Source organism: Hemibagrus wyckioides, linkage group LG07, assembly GCF_019097595.1.
Source record: "Hemibagrus wyckioides isolate EC202008001 linkage group LG07, SWU_Hwy_1.0, whole genome shotgun sequence".
NCBI lineage: Eukaryota > Metazoa > Chordata > Actinopteri > Siluriformes > Bagridae > Hemibagrus > Hemibagrus wyckioides.
The window spans coordinates 11,547,572-11,566,755 of record NC_080716.1 but is presented as its reverse complement, the minus strand read 5'-3'; the positions used below and the strand labels follow the sequence as shown (position 1 = coordinate 11,566,755).

Sequence of the window (19,184 nt, the reverse complement as noted above, 5' to 3'; positions counted from 1 at the left end):
GAAAGCAGAGATAGAGACTCAGAAAACAGAGATTTAAAGATTAGACCGATTAAACACACATTTCCAGCACTTCTCCTCAATGTAACCTGGTTGCCTTTACACACTGACTTCAATCAAATCCACGTGTCAAGTCAACACACGTCCTCATAACGTTCATTAATTTGTATAATCTTACAATTAATCGTTCAATTAAAAGTTGAAGTGTGTGTGTGTGTGTAAACCAGTCCAGGTTAACCGGGTTTAGGTCTGTTCCGGGTGGAAGTGGTGATAGTGGGACTACAGTGCAGGTGTGTTTAACTGGAGGTTCTGCTCGGATTTTTCGCAACTTGTCGTGAAAGAGGATGTGTGTTTTGAATGATTCCCACAAAATTACGAAATACTTCTTATTATCGGTAATATTCTCTAGTCAAGTGACTGCCTGGTAACAATATAACAAACTGTTAATATTTTCCCACATCCAAACACACAGTACAACGTCTTATCTGGACACTTTCTAACCAATATAAAAATATTTTAATCGATAAAGGCTTGTTTGGTGTGCTATGTATTTGTACAGAAATAAGCGCGTCTCTAAATGAATTAAACTGCTCTGAAAGAAAAACTCATTTCTTTGTGTTACATGCAGAGGAATCACCATTCTATGTACAAATTCATTTCATTTATACATGCACATTATTTGTATACTGATTAGAGACTTAACTAATATTACATTCTTTGCTTTGATGCTACACTATCGAATAGGAAGATGCGTTCATTTCATTTTAACACATTCTATTAGACTATTTAAAATATGAACTATATAGATGATTTGCAATACATGAACAAAGTTTAAATAAAATAAGTTGTGTGTATTTTGCCATGTACTTCTGTGTTGGAAGAAGAGAGATTTAGGGATGTAATGGACATAAAGAACATAATTTGATATTACTTTACAAAAATTGAATTATTGCTCGTTATTGTGCCAGACTGTCAGCAATATCATTAATTTCATGTTTTACAGAACCATTTCATCTACTGGAGTAGTTTAGCAGAAGGTGTATTATGAGAAGTTAGTACACCTTATGCCTATGCTGTTCCGAGAAGAACTGGGAACCTCACCTAAACCACATCCTATTTTTCCAACAACCATATTCTCTGTGTGTGCAAGCATGCATATGTGTGTGTGTGTGTGTGTCTGATGAGAAAAAACAGTCTCTCTGAGTCCCTTACCTGTAATTATAATTCTATAAATATGATGATTAGGTACAAGTGAAAAGTCTGAGGCTTTTTAAGTACAGGCAAATTCCAGCCTCAATCTTCACGCTCAGGCACACAGCAACACCTCATCAACTCTCCCACCATCACACACACTCACCCACACCCATACAGTATATTTGGACCTCTACACATCTCTATTGTCCCCCAGAGTAAGGGCACAGAGGGAGTGCTGGATCGGTATTACTGTCATCATCTATTTTACTACCAGAGACCAAATATTCTGTGTGTGTGTGAGTGTGTGTGTGTGTGTGTGTGCGTGTGTGGTGCTAACACATATACAGCTTCCGCTTGACTCATGTAAAAAGCAGCACTCAGGAGCCAATGCTATTGTGTAATTCCCCAGAAAGGCTCGCCTGGCGACAGTCTGTGTGTGCATGTGGGAGTGTGTGCGAGTGTATGCGGGTGGGTGGGTGTGTGTGTGTATGTCTGAAGGCGGACAGTGTGTGCTCCTGCACCAAGGACAGGAAGCAGTTTGTGGGGGACAGGAAATGCACGCTGAAGCAGTAGCTCAGATAAGAATGAGAGACTGCTCCATCATACACACACACCTCACTCCACCCCAGACTCCCCTAGGCCACGCTGGTGCCATACAGACCTGCTTACACACCCTGCATCTGTTCAAAAATTCTAAAAGTGTTAAAATGACCTAACAGACCAGAAAGGGACAGTCAGTGAAAGTGTCAGTGATTAATATTCAAAAAAGATTGTTTATCCATTAAGATAGCAATCTTGGATAGGTCACAAGTAAAGCACTACACTTTCGTTGACCTAAATTATATATCGGTCGTCCAAGTTATCCAGATATTAAACAATTGAGATTCAAACTTGTTTGTTATAGCTATAGTTATATTTGTTATAGCTATTCTTATGGCATTTAAAACAATAGAGAATTGTTGGAGCTAACTACAGTCACTAACTAAAGTGTTCTGTATAATTTTAGTATGAAAAGTAGCAGCAATTTTATTTTAACCTGAGTGTAAAAATGTACGTAGGTCCGGAAAGATTTTGTTTCTCCTGCATGTTAGTAGTCTCCACACTAGAGATGTTACATCACTAATAATAAATAAATATCTATAAGAATAGCCTAAGAGTTTTTAATTGAGCATGGTCATGAGTACTCATCTTTGGCAAGAAAAAAACTTTTGACCTGCCTCTTTAGCTTTTAAAGAGATTAGCATTCTAACATTCATTCTATCACTTTTAGTAACTGCTTTATCTTGATCAGGGTCAAGCAGCTGATTCTGACAACACCGAGCATGAGGTGAGAATACACCCTAAAATAGGATGCCAGTGTATCACAGGATATAATGCACACACAATTTCACACTCATTCACAACTAGGGGCAATTTATCACAAACCGGTATGATTTTGGGAGTTTGGATGAAACCTAAGAACCAGGAAGAAACCCACAGATACAGACACAGAGAGAGCCCAAGCTCAGGACTGAACTGCATCATATACTGCCCATATTTCAAACAGCATGTATGTATATTTTTATACCAAGTACCCAGGCATATAATTGATACAGGATTGAAAAAGCTATATAAATAAAAAACTAACTCTCATTGCTGAGTTAGGATTCTGTCTATATATAGAATGATATATATATACATATATATATATATATATATATATATATATATATATATATATATATGGCTGCATCAGGAAGCTGTCGCAATTTTGTGATGGACTTTAACAGGAAACATGGAAAGCAAAGCAAATGAAACTACACTGTTGCCAAACTGGCAGAGACGACTCTGTGTCTGGGTGTTTACAAAGAAATGTCAGTCATGTAAATGATGCTTTGTAAATAAGTGTTAACTTGTAAGAGTTAATTTCCCCTCTTTCAGTCTGCAAGCCAATTTATGAACACTTGAGATGAACACTACTGGTACATTTTAAGTCCTGGTGAAAAAGTAGTAAAATGTATAATATGTGCCCAAAAGTATTCAGACACCTAAACATTCAACCCCATACATGCTTGTTAACATGCCATCATTTTAAACCTATTACTGTCAGTGTTTCCTTATCTGATTTATATGAACACACACACACACACACAGAAAAAATAACATCTTATTAATATTCTTCCCTTTCTGGTAACAGATTTAGTCAGAAAAAATTTCACAAACCTTAAAAATACTATTTGTGGGATTTTGGACATCTGAACTGCTCTAGTTAAGCTTTTAATTAACAGAAATGTAATTATATTTTATATTATTTATGTATTTACACATTATTACTTAGAAATATAACTATTAATCTGTTGTCTTTTAATCTTAATTAAGATCTATAAGATGTTAAATTTAATTATAAATATAAATGATTTATAGTTAAAATAATTATTTTAAATCAAGACAAGCTAACAAATTTGATCATGTAATAACATTTTACAACATATGACTATGTCCTGTCAAAGGACACTTTTTGATTGTTTCAGAGTGACCTCTCTTGTCTACAGTGGTGTTTGTGGCTCTGTGGGACCAGCTTATGGCCAGACTTTGAGCATGACACAACTCTGTCCTCAATACTTCATATAATTTTGACTATGATACTGAACGTGTGTCTCTAACTGAAATGGTTCATAAAACTAGTATTTTACTGTAATATATGAACACATAAATAATGTTACATTTTCATATTAATATTATACGTTTGTTAAAATTATTAACCCTAAGAATCAGTATTGTGCTATTAATATTGATATTTTTATTTTTTAGCTTTGGCCAAGGAAAATGACCCTATTCTAATTACAAGTAGAAGTCCAGAAAATGTTCGACTCAGTCAACAAAGAAACTGTAACTAGATACAGTACAACAAAAACAGTTTATTTTTACAGAAATTATAGTCTCTAAACATATCTTCACTCTAGTTCACTAGGTCTGGGACTAGGACCTGTCAGAAGAGGTTAGTACTGTAAGAAAAGAAAACAGAAGTCAAAGGATTTTTTAAAAAAAAAGAGAGAGAGAGAGAGAGAGAGAGAGATTAGTTAAGTGATTGATAAAGATCTTTACTGTTTGAAATGACTAAGCTGTTTGAACAGCCAGAGTAAGATCATGACACTACCTGGATGCCAAGGTGTGTGTCTTCCTTGTATCAGAGGAAGACCAGCCAGGAGGGAGCTGCAGTCTGATCTTGAGATGACCAGATCACAGAATGGCCTCTCCGGATAGAGATGGCTGGATTCTCCTGATTTTGTAAAGCAGAAACCTGCAAAATTAACAAAGGTCTTAGGATGAGATATACACTATACTGGCAAAGGTTTTGGGACACCCCTCCAAATCATTGTATTCAGGTGTTGTTTTTCAGGGGTTGATCTTGGCCCCTTAGTTCCAGTGAAAGGAACTCTTAATGCTTCAGTATACCAAGACATTTTGGACAATTTCATGCTCCCAAATTTGTGGGAACAGTTTGGGGATGACCTCTTCCTGTTCCAACATGACTGTACACCAGTGCACAAAGCAAGGTCCATAAAGACATGGATGAGCGGGTTTGATAGATGAGTCCTAACCTCAACCTGATAGAACATCTTTGGAATCAATTAGAGTGGAGGGAAAATATAGTTTACCTAAGAAAATATGTCTTATGTACAATAGGTTCACAAAGTATTCAGACCTCTTCAGTTTTTGCAGTTTGTTGTGTTATGGATTTAATTAAAATGAATGTCCATTTTTATTCACAATATCCATATGTGTCCATAATGACGGAACAAAAACAATCTATTGGAAATGTTGACAATTCTATTAAAAACTAAAATCTTTTATTTATTTTAGTTTAATTTATTTATTTATTAGCCTTTATTCAGTACTTTTTAGAAATACCTTTGGCAACAATTACAGCTTCTTGTCTCCTTAGGCAAGTCTTTACAAGCTTTGCACACCAGGATTTGGGTTTCTCTCTTTCTTCTTGGCAGATTCTCTGAAGCTCAATCAGATTGGATTGGGAGTGTCTGTGAATTGCTGTTTTCAGGTCTCTCCACAGATGTTCTGCAGGGTTCATGTCCGGATTTTACCTGGGCCACTTAAGGACATAGCATAGTCCTACTATTACCATGATTCATGTCAGGAATGGTGTTAGCCATTGTGAATTTCCCTTTGGGATGAATAAAGTATCTATCTATCTATCTATCTATCTATCTATCTATCTATCTATCTATCTATCTATCTATCTATCTATCTATCTATCTATCTATCTGTCTGTCTGTCTGTCTATCTATCTATCTATCTATCTATCTATCTATCTATCTATCTATCTATCTATCTATCTATCTATCTATCTATCTATCTATCTATCTATCATTGTATTGAGTGGTATTGTTTTGTATTGTTATCAATGAGTGGTACTTGATTGTCACCAGAACTAGCACTTGGAGTGGCTTCTGTCTAGCCACTATACAAGGTTAATAAAATAATCCTATTCCTAAGAAGGTTATCCTTCTGGCAGCTCCTCAGGTCTCTTATTTTCCCAACCATGGCCCTTCTAGCTCAGTTACTGAGTTTGGATGGATGGGCAGCACACAGAAGAGTCCTGGTGGCTTCAGACTGCTTCCACTTTCAGAATGATGGAAGCCTAATCTACTCTGTTAACGGAGTTAAAAATTAAAAATGTTTTTATACTTCAGCTCACATGTATGTCTCAGCACAGTTTGATTCTAGAGGTCTATGGAGAGTCCGTTGTACTTTATAGATTTTGGTCTGATGAGCACTGTGAATTGTTGGACCTAATGCCCACTGGTGTGTGCCTTTCTAAATCTTGTCTAATCAATTTAATATGCAGCAGAAGGACTCCAGTCAAGGTGTAGAGACATGTCAAGCTAACCACAGCAAAAAGAAAGCACTATAATGTCTTAAGCAAGAGCCTGAATACTATACACTGTGTGTGTATATCTATATATCTATTGTGTATATCTATACACAATCAGCCAACACATGTACATCATTTACACACTTCCCTATGAAAAATTATACAAGTTTAGACTTTACAAATGCTGTTAATCAAAGAATTTGATAATTATAAACGTTTGTTGTTTTAGCATATATGATTATTCAATGCTCCAACAACTGACCTTAAAGTTCTAATAGATTTGATTTTCAAGTAAACAGACTTTCTGTCCTTTTCCCCAAACCATTACAGTCTGAGGTAATCACATGCTACACATCTGGAAGACAAAGTTTTCCTTTAAATGTGTGTAAAATGGTGTTTGCTGCCAATATTAAAGGAAAAACTCTGTTGCTAATTGTATAGTTTACACCTTACACACATAGACATGTGTAATGCACTGAGCTGAATTCACTGTTGGGTTTAAATAGACTCGATGGTTTCAGAAATATTTCCCAAAGATCCATCAGAGATTAGGTCCACTTTCACCCTTTCACCTTCCTGGCCTAGACTAAAGAACACACACACACACACACATACACACACACACACACACACACTAGTTGACTGTTTGACACTGATTATTGCAACAGTTTATCATTTTTATGAGCATTTGTGCAAAGACAGAAGAGGAATAGCCAACATCCTGTGACAAGGCTGTGAATGACTATGAGAGAGAGACCCAGAGAGAGAGAGAGAGAGAGAGAGAGAGATGCACACACAGAAGGGGAGAATAAAATCAGTGAGAGTGATATATAGTGTTTGAACTTGCCCATTGTTTTTCTGCATGAAGATAGGATAGCCTATGAACATTAACCTGAATCTGATCTCTCAGAGAAAAACATCAGAGTAAAGTATTATAGACCAAAGAACAAGTTCCCCCCTCCAAACCTTCCCGCACACACACACACGCACACACACACACACACATTAGAAACTTTATATTGATTCAGACTGTATTGAGTTCCCTTGATTCAGAGTTATACAAGTTTAAATAGAAGTTAATCATCATCTCTGTGTGTGCGTGAGTGCATGTGTGAATCGATCTCTCACACACCTACTCCAGTGTCAGGTGTGCTGTTTCACCAGTTGTGTGTTAAAAGGCTGAGAAGGGTGGAGATGAAAGGCTGAAGTTGCACACACGCACACACATACACACACACACATACACACACACACACATGATAGCAAGCTTTGACAACACAGATCAGATAATAAAAATGTGCAAAACTGTTTTGTTTCTCTTTACCAATTGTTGTGGTCATTTTTGTTGTCTTGAAATTAGCTGGCTCACGCTTTACTTTAAAGTCAGTGCTGCATAAAGCCTGAGGTTGTGTTAAACTAGCTAGTAACGTTAACCAGCTAACTCAGTTTAACTGCAGAAAAAAGCTCTGAGGCATTGGAATAATACATAGACAAAGAAGGTTATACATCTGACATAAAAACATAAGCTCTATCTGAGTCTCTTAATATATTTTGTATACTTTTTTATGGGAGCACAAGCCTAGGGATTTTCAAAGGGTGCAGTCTGATTTGCTTTCCACAGCACTGAAAAGAATGTTGAGATTTGTGTGAAGCACTTAGTGGCGTGTAAATGAGATAATCGCACATTTTTTGGTCAGGGTATTCCTTTTTAGTTTTCTAAAAGTAGCTGTTTCTTGGCTGCTTTTATTGACAGAATGCACCAGACACTCTAGATAAGATCTAGATAAGAACGAAACTACATTTCGAAACTGAACAGAGTCACACCAAAATGTTTTTCATTTTAGTCTGATTCATTTCTAGTCCATTTTACTGTGGTTCTCTCTGGGTGAAGACTGAGTGGGGGATAGATCCCCCCATGCACACACACACAGAGAGAGAGAAGAGTTTTGGTTCTCACAGCTGTAGGTTTTATAGGGGAAACGCATAGCATGAATGTGTGTATGACTGCTTCCTCCCGCCAGCACATATGCACTCAGACACACACACACACACACACACAGATAACTGTTATTGATTTTAAATGAACTCCATATGGCCTAGGGCTGATTACTCAAAATGTGTTACAGGGGGTTTATAAGGGTGTTACTTCTTACCTGACATTCACTAATGAACAATCTGTAATATTTTACAGCATGGCTATTCAACAGGCAGCCCACTTTCAAGCAGCACACAAGACTGCAGTAAGTTACAGTACAATCAGTAATCAGAAAAAGAATAAAATAATACCAAACTCATCGAAAAAATATATGAAATTCAATGTGACGTTGTAAATTGGTGTTCAACAGAGGACTGGGATTAGTAAAAGATGCACCAGTTCTACTTGAAATGGGAAATGTAGTTTAGCCCAATAGGATTTAATAACTGCTCATTATATCAATTGCAGTGAAAGAAAAAATCAACAATTTGAAGTTAATGTAAATTCAACTATTTTCTTTCGAAAACAGACATAACGATCAGCTGAGTTCCTTAGTTTTGCCTACTTCCTGTCTTTTAAAGGATTTACAGTACATGTACACACACACACACACACACACACACTATGTCATTTCATTTCATTTCATTTCACACAAGAGATGTCATTTCATGCTTTAGCCTCTTACAGCTCTAACTTCCCTGACTGTGGTCAGATGAGCAGCTTCCCTTTGCTGATCCCTGTGCAGATAACCCACCTGCCACTCTCTCTCTCTCTCTCTCTCTCTCTTTCTTTCTCTCTCTTACTGTAATAAGTCAATGGAGCATATAATTCCTTTTTTTAATTGGCTTACAGCTGTTTATGTGTGTGGGGGCCCTGAACTCTTGTGGGTTTTTTAAGGGTTCTGGCTCAGCACCATCCTAAACAGGCCTTATCGCCAAACTATGTGCTTATCAGATGGCCTTGTGGCCTTACAATAACACAGGCGCTATCAGCAGAGCACAGGCTCAATCTGGCAACCTGACCCTACAACAACAATAAATACATCACAACAGTTATTCTCACAAACCCAGGCATCCCCAAGACAACATACAACCTCCTCACCCACCACTGCCACCACCATAACCATCACTGAGCCTGAGTCATGCCTGAATGTGTCGTCCCACGCCATACACACAGGTAGAAAGTAGAACATTACTTATTAGCGCTTTATTACTTTACATACATAGTAGCACAGTTACTGTAGGCTTACAAGACACTCTGTGACAGAAATATTTTGGAGTGATAGATTTCTCAGTAAGATTAGATGGATGTATGTGTGTAATGTTTGTAGGAAGCTTAGGGTAAGTACCTAGCCAGCTCTGGTCATATCCCTGATGTATACATGCACTCGTTTTTTTCTCATCATGCTATCCCTTTAAAATTAATTTTGCTTCTCTGATCATTTAATCTGGGTTCGTGTTAATCTCTAGCAGCAGATGTAAATAAGCCTATCCAACCTATCCTAACTGACACACAGACACACACACACACCTGGTAAATAATGCTCATGGAAAGCCTTTCTCCAAAATTAATTTGCAGAGTCACAGCTTGGTATGCTCTGCTCTGCATAATCATGTAGGTCACACAGCCAGCACTGAATACTGATTCTGTTTGGATTATTTCATCTATTTTAATCCCACAGCAATGTTGAATGTGTAATTTTGATGGGTTAAAAGGTGCCGATTATTGATTGTTGATTAAGGTGCTGACTGTAATTTTCTATAACCACAGGTTTCTAAAGCACAGGTTTATACACTGATCAGGCAAAACATTATGACCACTGGCCTAATATTGTGTTGGTCTTCCTTTTGCTGCCAAATCAGCCCTGACCCATCATGCACTGTGACACCTTTCTGTCAGAACCAGCATTAACTTCTTCAGCAATCTGAGCAACAGTAGCTTGTCTGTTGGATCGGATCACACGGGCCAGCCTTCGCTCCCCATGTGCATCAGTGAGCCTTGGCTGCCCAAGACCTTGTCGCTGGTTCACCACTGTTCCTTTATTGAACCACTTTTGATAGATACTGACCATTGCAGACCGAGAACACCCCACAAGAGCTGCAGTTTTGGAGATGCTCTATCCAGTGGTCTAGCCATCACAATTTGGCCCTTGTCAAACTCGCTCAAATCTTTATGCTTGCCCATTTTTCCTGCTTCTAACACATCAACAGTGAGGACCAAATGTTCACTTGCTGCCTAATATATCCCACCCACTAACAGGTGCCATGATGAGGAGATCATCAGTCACATTCACTTCACCTCTCAGTGCTCATAATGTTATGCCTGATTGGTGAATTATAGCTATAGAAATCAGACATTTCTTATTTACAACATCTTGTATGGTAGACATTTCACATAATCCGAGCCTAATAAAATTGATTTAAAATGTTATTTTAGAAAGAAATGCATATATGGCTAAAAATATGTGGACGCCAGGGCAGGTAGCACTGATTCAACACCCCCACTATAAAAGAACAAAAGGCTCTCATTTAAACTCCAATGCATCCATTGTCTAAACTGCTTATCCTACACAGGGTTTTGAGAAACCAAGAGACTATCCCAGGGTGTCAGGGCACAAGGCGGACAGTGCCAACCTATCACACTCAACCACACACACACACACACACACATTCACACTACAGACAATTTAGAGAGGCCAGTCAGCCAAAAAATTGCTTTTGACTGGTGGAGGAAACTGGAGTACCCAGAGGAAACCCCAAAAGCATTCACACACACACACCTAGGGCAGAAATGGGAATTTAAAACATTTGAACAATAGAAATGAAATTTTTAAATGAATTTTTTAAAAATATATGTAATAGGCACAGACAATTAGTCAATGAAAAAATTTTCACGTATCATTTATATAACTCATTGTCACAAATTTTACTGTCTTTCTTCCCTGATTTATTATCAACATTTCAATCAGCAGTGATTCTATACAAGGAAACACAGACTCTACCTTTCTGAAAATGAAAGTCTGTTTGGAATATACTGTTTGGAAATTTAGGGAGTGTCAGTAAGTCCATATAATGATGCCTTCAAGTGAAAAGAATTCACTGCCATTTACATGTGTACCTGAATTTTATTTATGTCTTTCATTGTCAGTTTGTTAGCATGAGCTAACCTGTCGGAATTTATAAGAGGATTATATATACCCAAACACTTAGATGTCAATAATTTTTAACATGTTAACATACACAGATGTTAATCATTTTCGTTGCTAATGCTAGTAGCTGGATAAAATAACCCATTTTGACAGCTCAGAGTGCAATCTCAAATCAACACCTATTCCCGAATGTTTGAACAGAATGTCTTTGAGATCAAAACTCAGAGCTCACACACTGACACCCACATACATGGTGACAAAGACGATTGTGATTAGGTTCGAGGTGAGGCTCAGGCAAATGGAAAATATGGTTTGAATCAGGAGGATAAACACCACTCTGTAATTTCACAATTACTACATACAATCTATCCATATATCTAGGTTACATTTAAAGACTTAAATGGTTGCGTTCATACATACATATCAGAGTTTGAATCTAAATGTATGGAAAAATTCACTTTATATAAGAAAATATATTCCTTTATTTTAATATTTGGTTACAAATGACAGATTATTTTTATTTATAACTGCTTATTGATCAATATTGTGTCAAGCACTACACCATATTTAGCAAATACTGAGCTACATGTAACACATTATTGTTCACAAGTGATTGTTCAAAGTATTGATAAATTGTTAAAAGTGAATAAAAAAGGTTGATGAATACCAGGGATGTTGTGAACAAGTAGAACTCAACATCAGTGGCATCAATGGGGTGTCCACGTGTCCACTGGCAACAAGTCTATTCCTTCTTGTTACTTATACCCTTAAAATATATGTCAAACAGGAAGGAAGCTACTGAAGCGATACACTTTCAGACTTTTGACCTTGATCAGTTCCAAAATATAATCAGTTCATCTGCTGGATAAGTATATGTTTGTACAATGATGCAATTATATTAAATAATAATGATAATATACACCAACCAGGCATAACATTATGACCACCTGGCTAATATTGCGTCTGTCCCCCTTTTTGCTGCCAAATCAGCCCTGACCCATCATGCACTGTGTATGCTAACACCTTTCTGAACCAGCATTAACTTCTTCAGTAATTTGTGCAACAGTAGCTTGCAGCAGTATGCACAAACATCCTAAAACATAATGCCTTCACCACCTAGTAGAACAGATATAAAATATAACTGTGGTAGATTAGGTAATAACTTTTTTTTTTTTTTTTTAAGAAAATCAACCCCCTCCATAATTTTCTAAAAAATTGGTCACTCTTCAGAAATGAAAATGATGGACTGAATGCTCCAATTTCATATTAGTATTCTCTCTCTTTCCAACCACATTGCATTCGATAACTTGCATTCGACCAAAAAAATACAAATACTATATGGTATAGATACTAAAAAGACAATAACCCAAGATTTGCTTTTGAAAAACCTATCACTCATAGATAAATCCATCAAAACCTGCTAGATAAAAGTGCTATATAACAACACTAATTACACATCTCTGACCACATGTTAAAAATAAAATAAAATACTGAACAGTAATCATTCACCATTCATTCAGAGTCCACTATGGCACAGTCCTATGTACCAAATCTACTACAACAAAACAAAATAAAATAATAAATAATAAGAAAATAAATAAATAGATAGATAGATAGATAGATAGATAGATAGATAGATAGATAGATAGATAGATAGATAGATAGATAGATAGATAGATAGATAGATAGATAGATAGATAGATAGATAGATAAAACAGTATTAAATGGAATGAGAGAGGAGTGACCAGTTTGGAAAATCCTTCCAACGACAGCTTCTTCATGACTATCAACCAGTTACAAAAGAAATACAGCTTACTTCGCGGATGTTTTAGGAAATTGCGAAAGAAACGATAAATTGTATACAGTGTCATATTGTTTTTGTGTTTTTCCCTTGCTGTTGTGTACTGACCTCTGATTTCTGTATACATTTAACCCCTGCTCTGTAATGTATTTATGTGTCCAATTAAAAAAAGAAAAGAAAAGAAAATCAACATTTCATGGAAAGATTATGATCTTTACACAGTTTAATTTGAGTGAATGTCTTTGTTACAAATGTTGTGATACAGTGTGTATTTACATACGCCCCAAACTAAGGCTGATATCCATGACATGTTTTCTATATACATTACAATATCTGTCAAAGTGTAAAACATCCTCATTAATCACACTGGACAAGCCTCTATAGTTTATGTGTATCTACACAGATGTTAGAGTTACTTGATATGAAGTGGAGCCAAATGTCTCAGTGGTATAGCTGCATGATTGCACCAACCAACATGGAAACATTAATTTACTGAAAAATAGAAATGAATGAAAGACATCATGGAAAGAATGTAATTGCAGCAAGTAGCTAGAGTAGCCAGGTTTTCTTCCTTGTTTCATAGCTATTGTAATTTGGAGTGTAATTTGGTGCCGTCACTGTTCACAGTCGTATGGAACTTGATAGCTCCCTCACATGGTGACTCATAGAACACTACACACACACACACACACACACACACACACACATTTTCTAAACTACTGTTTCTCTCCATTATCTGCTCTGAGACCTTTTTTTGTTGTTGAAAGGATATTACATATCATTCTAAGATTTAATCTGTTGTATCCTTTCACAGAATAATTCCTTAAAATGATCAAATGTGTGTGTGTGTTAAAAGAGCCTGTGCGTTAAATCAGGGGTCATTTTCGAATCATTATATTCAGTGTAATGTCCCACACACGTGCTCAGACACATACATAAACACACCGGCGCAGATAACAGAGCGTGATTTCACACTTCACCTTCTTACTCTACTTTCTTAATCTTTTTCTAACATCCAAACAAAGACAGGACTAATTCAGAGAGGATGCAATTAGCTACCAAAGAAAGGAGAGATGTTTGTTTGTGACATGGCACAGGGTCTCTATCATTACCATTGTATGGAAATGTAAGGGTCTTTCCCTCTGCACTTCTATCGCTCTGCATCCTTCACACAAGCACAGACTTGGATTCACATTCAACTTTCTGGTGTCTCGGGGTATAAAAATACCACAGAGGGGGATCATAGACTTGACACAAGCTCATACACACAGAGGAAGAAGATCGATGTAGAGATTCAGTAAACATGGGCTGATCACACTCCTGCAGCTACTAAAGCTCTGCTTAGACCAATCACTTATTAACTCAGACTGATAAAACCACACCAATATAAGAGTGCCTCTTGATCAAATGATCCTCTTTTATGGATAAGATAAAAAGGGATTTTCTTTTCCAACCTGGATATTTTTTATTTCTTTTTTTTTTTATAGTAATGTATTAATTTCCTTTATAATCAGTTATTTTAATGGTCTTAGTAGATTAGCATTTGGATATATCATTAAATATCTACAAAAGAATGTTTTCCAAAAATAAAATGATCATTAAGTATTACTGAAAATGTCCTGAGAATAAACCACAAAAAGTATTGAAGCAGCCATTTTTTTTAAATAATTCCACAATACGACCTTTGAGATTTTCACTGAATCACTTTTTCACACTCCCCACCCTTTCCGTTACCAGCTTTAAAGCAGCTTCTTAGCCTAATAATTATTGTAACGCTATTTATTACTTTATTGTCTGTGACTTCCGCTTCTTTTCCACATTTTTTTTGTATTTTGTATTTAATATGTTCTTGTGAGGTTTTATTTGCGACTGCATTAAACTTCACTTTTTATCACTTTTAACACTTTAGTCACTTTTTAAACTTCATTAAACGCTCACGAGATGTCAGTGGGTTCAGGCTTATGTCTTCGTTCAAAAGTATTGGGCACCTTTTTTAAAATATATAACTTTGGTCTGGATGTTTTTTTAGATTTTATGATGTCTTTAATACTGGGTCTGTTAAAAAAAAAAATATTCCAATTCTCTATATATCCACCATTGATTGCATCAGAACTAGGGTTAATATTGAATAAAGTTCTTAATATAATAATATAATAATAATAATAATAATAATAATAATAATAATAATAATAATAATACATTATAAAATGTTGCTGTCTTGCCTCACTTCCATTTTCCTGCCTCAATTCAACATTTGCAAAAAAAGAAAATCTCATCTAATATGTTCCACCTACTATTCTCATTTCCCTTAACATTTTTGTTTCCACAAAGCATTTCCAAAGCATTGCTGGAACATTTGCCACAGGAGAGTTCAAGCATAGACATTATTTCACACAGCTACACATGTAGCTTCAAGCCCACTCAGCATGGCCAACAGGAAATATTCAGTACTCCAACTCTAATGAGGGTTATTTCCTTCCAGCACATAACTCGGAGCAGCGTGTAATACTGAGCAAATGTGAAGCCATAAAGTTTAATTATTTCTAAAAACATAACTTGTAAGAATCAATCTTTCACATTCCAAACTTTCGTGCTGGATGGAAATTGATTACACCCAAAAATAGCACATCAATTTACATAACAACTTGCAAATGCTTTAAATTCCCCAGATCATTGACATAAAGCAAATAACAGGAAAGGATACAAATATAATAATAAATAAATCATTAAAATATAATATTTATTACGCTTGCTGGTTGAGAAGAAATTGTTCTATACGATTTCTGTATGCAGAATTGGGCTAGCATTCATACGAAACATTCTATGCATCTGAAATGATATTGATCAGAAATTAGTCAGTATGCTGATTCATTTCAGTGTTTTTATTTACATAAGCTATGGAAGCAGAGTGGTTGAAGTTCTGTCCTCGTGACTAACTAAAGGTGAGTTCAAACTCCAAGTTTCTTGAAATCCTCTGAGCTAAAATAAACGATTGAGTTTTATGTAGTTTTATTTCAGACAAAGCTATCTGACAAACCAATACATCATTTCCTTGTTTTTATTCCAATACTAATTTACATATTATTACCTATTAACAGTTTTACCAATTTTGAACTAACAGTCTGTTCTGTCCTGTGATGATCTAGTTTGGAGGTTGTTAGTATTGTTTTTGTCTGACATCAGGGACTGTGGCTCCACCCAGAATGCAAACATTTGTAAGGAGGACCCCAAATGGTTTAAATGATATACAAACATACTTTTAAGCCCATTGGTATACAAACTGTACAGTTGTAATGCTTCCCTTCAAAAAATTGTACTGCCAAATTGGACCTGTGGAAAACCTAAACTGGTGAGGAAGATAAGCGGTGGAGATTAGCCCAGGAACCAATCAGCACCATGCTCCTGACATGATCAAACACTCAGACAAATAGGTCTAAATGAAGAACAATGAAAGAATAGCAGGACCTCTGTATCCTGACCTCACATGAACCTTGGGGACGTTTCTGGAACATGAGGAAATAGACCCAAGCATTCTAACATCATTCAAATGTATGAAATGGATAAAAAACCACAAAATTATATTTAAACATTTTATTTATAGAATCTGTAATTGGACTTTCCCACAAGTGAAGTAATAAATACACATTCTGAAAGTACAGTGATGTATGTTGATCTTATAAATCTCTGAGACAAAAAAGCAGCAACAATTACATGATTTAAAGTGAGGCAGATGACACATCTTACAATAAGATGATGGATTTTCTGGAGTCTTACACTGACAGTGAGATTTACCCCTGAGGAAGGTTCTGTATATTCTGTATTCAGGCACCACTAAACTTCATAAATAAATACAAATATTTATATACATAGTCACATCTTGTTTAAAAAAAAAATTAAGTTTTCCAAGTAACAGAAAACTTTCAAACACTGTGGTTTGACCTCCTGCAGAGTCTCTTGGGTTATAACACTGAAGTGTGGTCACTTTCTGGTGTTTATTGGAAGTTTTGGTCTTTAGGCTGGACAGGATTGAGATACTGGTCAAACTCACTGCGGTCCAGCTGGTCAAGCATGTCCACTCGTACCTGTTCCAGATAAAATTCTAGTGATGGTCCGCCTGAGCACAGGACACAAGCACACACTTCTGCCCCACGCCAATTACACTGCTCACTTCTCTGCTGAATTGCATGCTGGGAACTGTAGTACAGCTGGTGTTCTGCTGAGTACACAGACTGCTGCGGGTATGCTAAAGACGAGTTTAAGAATACTGCTCCATCTGGAAACGTTAACCCTCCATTTGTAAATGTAGGGCCATTCTGTGACGGGGCAGAATGATGCTGGAAGCTGGGACCATGCATGTGTGAATACGAGTTAGGCAGCATGTGTGAATGTGTATATGGATATTGAAGAGCTTGGTTCTGGAGCATATAGCTAAGCTGGTAGTTGGGTGAGATGTTGCTTTCATTTGAAGGCATCTTGGCAGCACGCTTGTTGGTCTTGCGGCGACGGGGACGGTATTTGTAGTCGGGATGGTCAATAGTGTGTTGGACCCTCAGTCTTTCTGCCTCCTGCATATATGGACGTTTCTCTGCCAGAGACATGGCTTTCCAGGTCTTACCTACAGAGCATGTGAAACAAAAGGAGTGAAGATTAGAAATGTGATCAGAAAGCTTAAAATAATTGTTTTAAAAAGCAGCAGTGTCTACTTTTAGCTCTGGATAATGGCATTCCTGATTCAATCAATCAGCTAATTAGCAAGGGCTTCAATAGGGACAACATTGATCTCTTTATGAATGTGGACTGGAATCTGACAGCTTGATATTATGGATGATTTGGACATATTGTGCACATTGTGTGTACGTGTTTCAGACCTAATGTTGTAACGTGTGTTACAAATATCCTGACGACCTTAAGTGTTAAAGAGCAACAGGCACTTCTTGTTGTTTTACTTACCAAGTATTTTACTCAGGTCGGTGTTTTCCAGATCTGGGTTGAGCTGCGCAAGACGTCTGCGTTCCTCTTTCGTCCAAATGATGAAGGCATTCAGAGGTCTCCTCACTCGTGTTTCCGGTGTCGGTTTGGTTTCCGGACTGGAGCAGCTGAGCTCGGACTCAGCCGATGCTGGGCTAGAAGGCCCTGAGACCGGAACCTCGGGCTGTTCAGACGGTGCGTAACAGCGCTGCTCGCTTTCCAGCATTTCTTGCATGTCCAAAGAGGGAAACATTCTGTCAAAGTACATGACTGTCTTTAAGACTTCTTCAGCCTCTTCATGTCAATCCCAGAGTTCCAGTCGGACTTTAAGCGTAGCACGGACCAATGGGCGCACAGAGGAGTGGATTAAAGGTGTGAGCCTCCACAGGTTTCCCACCTAAGTGAGAACTCCCAGGCACAGAGTTAAAAATAATAACAAAAAGAAATCTTCAATCCTAAAAAACAAAAATGAATCTATGTATGTTTATTCCACGAAATAAAACATATTGCTTTTTTTCCCCATGAGTTATCTTCTTGCACCAAACGTGTAGGGTTGCTGTATAAAAAGCAAGCAATGACCTCAAAAAATCTTTTAAATTTATTATTTATTTATTTATTTTGTTCTTTTTTACATTTTTAACCTACTTTTTTATTAACATATTCAAAGGAAAATGATTAACCCACTTCATCCCTTTTAATTCTAACTAGTGATCATTGTCTAATTTGCAAAATCATGTTTTACATTTCATCCATAGATTTCACAGACACTCATGTTAGTCAAGATCAGGTACTACTAGACTTGAACATGTTTAAATATTTGCCAGGTCTGCAGTAAAGAGTTCACGTCCAGGGCAAGTCTCACAATGCCACCAATGCTGAGATATCTATTTTCCAGGCTGTTACATATCCAGTCCCCATACAGTATAATGTACATTGTGAGTGTATGTACATAGTCATAGGATCCAGATGTTGACATGTATATTTGCTAGTAGTATAAAGGCATGTATCGACAGACGTGCGTGAGATGTTTGCTGAGCTGAGACTTGAAAGAGCATGTGTAAAGGTTATTTTGCTAAGCCTCAGGTTTTTGGGAACGATAAGATTTGCGCACGGAAACCTGTAACTGTAGGAAGGAAACGTGGCCTTGGAGTGGTGCAGGAGCCCAACAAGCCGTGCGCACTTTATTTTCCCTGCGGAAAAATCCCGGCCATCAAAACTCCCTGACAGA

The 19,184-nt window shown here is 36.9% G+C and overlaps 1 protein-coding gene across 1 annotated transcript; it reads right to left on the bottom strand.

The window, feature by feature from the left end:
- Positions 1-16,598: 16,598 nt before the first annotated feature.
- On the bottom strand, positions 16,599-18,257 carry sox32 (SRY-box transcription factor 32). The gene is made up of 2 exons (XM_058395375.1): positions 17,939-18,257; positions 16,599-17,603 (listed from the first exon to the last, which is right to left on the bottom strand). The coding sequence occupies exons 1-2, from the start codon at positions 18,222-18,224 to the stop codon at positions 16,981-16,983; spliced, it is 909 nt and encodes a 302-aa protein (XP_058251358.1). The 5' UTR covers positions 18,225-18,257; the 3' UTR covers positions 16,599-16,980.
- Positions 18,258-19,184: the final 927 nt, after the last annotated feature.

Bases quoted from the DNA above. Each gene is read 5' to 3' on its own strand.
- sox32 (XM_058395375.1), bottom strand. From the start codon at position 18,224: ATGTACTTTGACAGAATGTTTCCCTCTTTGGACATGCAAGAAATGCTG. The intron at 17,604-17,938 runs GTAAGTAAAACA...CATGCTCTGTAG, and splicing joins CGACCTGAGTAAAATACTTG to GTAAGACCTGGAAAGCCATG.